Source organism: Mya arenaria, chromosome 15, assembly GCF_026914265.1.
Source record: "Mya arenaria isolate MELC-2E11 chromosome 15, ASM2691426v1".
Lineage (NCBI taxonomy): Eukaryota > Metazoa > Mollusca > Bivalvia > Myida > Myidae > Mya > Mya arenaria.
The window spans coordinates 23,200,345-23,205,677 of NC_069136.1; the positions used below are offsets into that span (position 1 = coordinate 23,200,345).

Below are 5,333 nucleotides of genomic sequence, written 5' to 3' on the forward strand. Positions count from 1 at the left end.
CGCTTCAACCCACGTGTACCCCCAGTTACGAATTACCTAGCCATACACCAGCACGCCCGTATATATACATCAGTATTAGCTCCTAGAAATGACAAGAGCTCAAAATTCAAAATCTAAAATGATGCTAAGGCAGTGAACATACATGTGTATATAGGGTTGTTTGTTTACATAATTTCAAAGACAGCTGGCGTCAAAAATGCTCGAATTGATATGTGAAAAACTTTTTTGTTATGTTCTTAAAAGCGGGACACCTCGCCGGCCCCCGCACAATTTGATATATTAAGAATAAACTAATGAAATTTCTTTAAATGACAAAACCTTACTCAAGCATATAGGCATAAAGTTCAAAATGCTTCCTTCAGGTACGCCCTTGACTTTGTCATTCTTAAATGCCGTCCTCGCCTGGACGGCATTTTGGAATGACTAGCACCTGACTGTGAACCATAGGCATAAACAGTCAAGTAGGGGATGTCAAGAATATGAATAAATAGAGATATAGAGATCCTTTTTTTCCATATATGAGAAAATAACGCGCGATTTTTCCTGCTTCTAATGGGCAAGGGCCGCTTTACCTAAATGTGAAAAAAGTCCGGACTGTTGTGTGTGGTTTGGGTATTAAAAGTTAGCCGCAAGTAATTTTGTTTATTAGCAATAAATGAAATCGCATCTATATGATTGTTACAAATTAACTGTTACTACCGAACTCTGTTAGACTTACCTAATCCTTCGTTTAGAAACGCGTTTCCAGGGGCGTAGCTAGCCCTCTATACAATGTTCTTCGTAGAACTACGAACTGAAATCTGTCTTCTACAAACCGCATAGTAAAATTCGGCTTGTAAGTTTACAGAATGACGAGTGTTTACCATAAACAACTCTATAAACACGACTTAATCTTCTGTTAAATATATGCAACGAGAATAAAACTCCAATCGGCACAATGAAAAATAAATATGTACAGTGTGAAATGTAAACATACAAACGATGCGTTGGCGTTTGTAAAATGTGCATTGGTTAATCATCAATGTTACAAACTGTGACACATAAAACACACGCATACACGTCTGGACTTTTGGCAACGAATAGCCTCCATACTTCTTAACTTGTCGTAGCCGAAATTGAATTCGCCGATTTGAATTTGATTTTTGTTATACTTTATATATTAAGGTATAGGTATCCATTATATATAGTTTAAAAAAAAAAAAAAGATGCTTGCTGTCTTTTATAAATGACCTACAGATTCATAGACGTACATTATCAGACAAAGTATCAAATCATAACTCTAAATTTTGAATTTGCATGAAGTTTTAGTTCCTTGATAAATCGAAAGGTGTGATAGTACAGACAGTAGGAGAATACTATAGATAACGTAATTATCTTACCATACTTTTTTTACAAATTCAAGGCATTGGACAGTGTGACAATGAAAACTGCGCAACATGTACCGACCCGACCCACTGCGACTCCTGCATGGATGGCTTGTGGGGGTCACAGTGCATCAACAACTGCAGTGCAAATACAACCTGTCCAGGGTCCTGCAGGATGGACGACGGCTATTGCACTTCCTGCCCCGATGGGACAGTCTCCTACCGAAAAATGTGTCATGACTGCTCCGACCGTTGTAAGACATGTTATATATCTAATGTCAACCGCTGTAGGGAATGCTTCGAGGGTCATTTTCTATTAGATGGTAAATGTTATGACCAATGTTTTGAAGGATGTTCTAATGCATGCAATATGGCAACTGGTGACTGTGACTGTAAAGTCGGGTACTGGGGTTCTCAATGTCACCGTCAGTGCGGAAACTGTTCTGGAGGCACATGCATACAACATTCAGGATATTGTGATTGTAATGACGGTTTCTTTGGGGTTCGATGCACGTCTGTGTGTGCATCTGGTTGTCTTGATGGTAAATGTAATGCAAGTACAGCTCATTGTCATTGTAAAGATGGGTACTGGGGGAGTCGATGTACCTCAACATGTGATTATAGATGTGCTACTTGTGTCACACATCGCGACAGTTGTAGGGAATGTAAACCAGGACATTGGGGAGCATCTTGCACTAGAAGGTGTACCATTGGTTGTCAAAATAGAACCTGTGACATGTTATCTGGACATTGTGAATGTAAACCTGGTTATTGGGGGCATTCGGAAACTCCATGTATAAACAGATGTAATGTACATTGCATTGATGGAATCTGCAATGGAATATCTGGAGAGTGTGATTGCCAACCCGGTTACTTTGGGGAACTATGTGAAAACACGTGTAGTTCCGGTTGTGAAAATATGACTTGTGATAAATTATCTGGAGAGTGTGATTGCAAACCCGGTTACTTTGGGGAATTATGTGAAAACACATGCAGGTCCGGTTGTGAAAATATGACTTGTGATAAATTAACGGGAGAGTGTGATTGCATATCAGGGTACTTTGGGGAATTATGTGAAACGCGATGTAGTTCAAATTGTGAATATACAGAATGTGAGAAGTTAACGGGACGATGTGATTGCCAACCCGGTTACTTTGGCGGATTATGCAAAAACAAATGTAGTTCCGGTTGTGAAAACATAACTTGTCAGAAGTTAACGGGAGAGTGCGATTGCCAACCCGGTTACTTTGGCGGATTATGCGAAAACAAATGTAGTTCCGGCTGTGAAAATATAACTTGTGAGAAGTTAACGGGAGTCTGTGATTGCTTTCCAGGATATTTTGGTGCCACTTGCTTAGACCGCTGTAACTCGCATTGCTCCATATGCTTAAGAGAAAGTAGTTGTACCAAATGTAAAGCCGGTTTTTATGGAAAGGCCTGTGAAGAACATTGCGCAAATGGTTGCATCAATGGTGAATGTGAACAGGAGACAGGGCGTTGTTTATGTCAAAACCGTTTCTATGGCGAATTTTGCGAAAATGAGTGTTTTGAACACTGTGTGTCTTGTTCCTCACAATTTGCATGCCTAAAGTGTATTCCAGGCTATTTTGGCAAAACTTGTAATAACTCATGCCCGATTGGATGTTCTTTGTCGGATTGTGACAAGGAAACAGGACGTTGTGTCAAATGTTGGGAGGGGTTTCATGGGGATCGTTGTTTGCCAGGTAGGTTGGTCAACTGTTATATAATTGAAGCACAAACTACGTTCTCCTCTGTATAATAACAAAATTCTCAGGGTGGTGAATGAACACTGTTGAATAAGATCAATGACACAGACAAATACACATATAATTGGCTAAAGGTTAATCTACTTTCAGGAGAAATTAAAACTTATTCAATTGTCTGCAAGTGCCAAAACATGGATTAGGTGCGAATGTCAACTCTTCATTTGTTTTATCTCACAACTTTGTTTCTTAAGAAATTCATTTATTTTCATAACGTGTATATTTAAATAATGTACAGGTTCATTAATGTGTTTAGTATAATATTCAGTATTTGTATATACAACAACGCAAACTATTAATTGCATACGTCTTATTTCAACTCATAATTCGTTTAACCATGTTTCTATAGGAGTTGTTCATAGTGCAAGCACCAATCCGAAAGACGTGGTGGTGACTGTCGTTTCAGGTGTAGTTGTGTCGATATTTATTTTGATGACCGGTGCAATAGTCATTGTATGGATTCTAAAAAGGTAAGGTTATGCAAATGGTATATACAAGTTGTGGAAAAGCTTATTGTCCAGGTAACAGATAAGGTTAAATTTATGAAGCAAGAATATATATGTCCGAATGTAGCTGTAAAATTTAGACGAGCAATCAACCATTGATTACTTATTCTTAAAACATTTAAAATATGTATTATAAGTATCTTCCATTGCCACCTGTGTAGATTGGTCCATCTCAACCCGAGCGTAGGAGTTTTGGCGGAAACGAGTTTACCGAGTTTCCGCAAACACCGCGAGGGTTGGGATAACTACACGAGCGGTGTTTAACATTAGGGTACTTTTTATCTTTGCAAGTGGGCAAGATCAAGAATTACAGCATGGTAAAATACATGGATGTACTTATCTATAGAGGAGAAATGCTATCTACTTACGTCGACTTAACACTTTCATTTTTTACCAAATACATTTTTGGATGACATAAGATGAAAAAATGGAAACCAAATCACTTTAAAAGATTCATGTTTTTATTAAGTTTTAAGGTTTAAAAATTGGATTTTTTAAATAGGATTGTATCAGATTTCCAATTAAAATGCATTTGATTTTTTCAGAAATACATTTTTTGGTCAAAATAGTCAGTCCTGCGATAATTGTAGCTATTTTAAGAAAACATAATTGAATTATTGTAAGTAAACCAGGAAATGAATTTATTCCACTACATTTTATTATTGTATTGAACACACTTCTTATATTATGTAAATATATCATCAAGAACCCCAAATACAATGTTAACTATGTAGCCTGTGGCATATTGACGACTTTTCTTAAAAAAATGCTTATTCTTTTTTATCCAAAATCTGATAAAATCTTAATTCGTACAAAACTGTTTACTCATTCTTACCCCAAAACATACTGCAAATGATACTTGTTTAACCCCGAAAAAGACTATTTCTCAAAATTGCATAAAGCATGACCTTTTCTAATGTTTTTATTTTTTACCTTCCCCATCCAATTTTGCACTGTGAAACTGTGAGATTGTGTCAACCAAAAGGTATCAAATTCAGACTACTCTATTGACTCGTCAAATTACAGGGAATGCTAATTAATTACTTGTTTTGTTTGCGTGTACTTTCAGGAAAAGGGAAACGAAGTATAAAAGCGGTAAAAAGTTTATATTTTTATAAGTATTTTTTTTTGTTTTATTTTGTCAGAGTAATGTATTTTTACAGAAATACTTATAGTGATGAACTATTAATTTATATAATAGTTGTGCACCATATATGTTCACAGAAACCAGCATTGTGACGAGTGAGATCGCGCCCGACACCGACCAGGAAGACCGATACGAACGACTGCAACGGAGGGACGGGGATGAGGAGGTGGGACTGTACGATATCGTTCAAGGGGTAGATACTCATCATACGTGAACAACTAGATCGGCTTCCCTTACACCTTTATGTACCTGTAACGACATTTGAGATTAGTTTCGTTTTCGTGTTTGTTATGTATGTCTCTCGTCGAGAGGCTGATCAGTTTTCATCACTGAAAATGTCCGAAGAGTGTGATTGTGATTTAAGTAAACAATACGTGATGTAAATCCCATGTCGTAAAAATATTCGAGTAAACGCATTGTGTTGTTCATTCGCATTTTTTAAAATTTGAATCATCTAAAGTAACACTTATATGTTTCTATAATTTCATAATGTGCCTACATTCGAAGTTGAACATTGTGTTATTTGCTGATT

At 36.9% G+C, this 5,333-nt stretch overlaps 1 protein-coding gene across 1 annotated transcript; it reads left to right on the plus strand.

Moving 5' to 3' along the window:
• The first annotated feature begins 1,734 nt into the window (after positions 1-1,734).
• Positions 1,735-5,015, plus strand: LOC128219210 (scavenger receptor class F member 1-like). The gene is made up of 4 exons (XM_052927023.1): positions 1,735-1,949; positions 2,361-2,512; positions 2,699-3,088; positions 4,879-5,015. Exons 1-4 carry the CDS (start codon positions 1,735-1,737, stop codon positions 5,013-5,015), a joined length of 894 nt encoding a protein of 297 aa, XP_052782983.1.
• The last annotated feature ends 318 nt before the right edge of the window (positions 5,016-5,333 follow it).

Coding starts and splice junctions, on each gene's coding strand:
- LOC128219210 (XM_052927023.1), top strand. CDS start 1,735: ATGGCAACTGGTGACTGTGACTGTAAAGTCGGGTACTGGGGTTCTCAA. Junction 2,513..2,698: donor ACGATGTGATTGCCAACCCG/GTTACTTTGGCG, acceptor ATTGCTTTCCAG/GATATTTTGGTGCCACTTGC. Junction 3,089..4,878: donor TGGGGATCGTTGTTTGCCAG/GTAGGTTGGTCA, acceptor ATATGTTCACAG/AAACCAGCATTGTGACGAGT.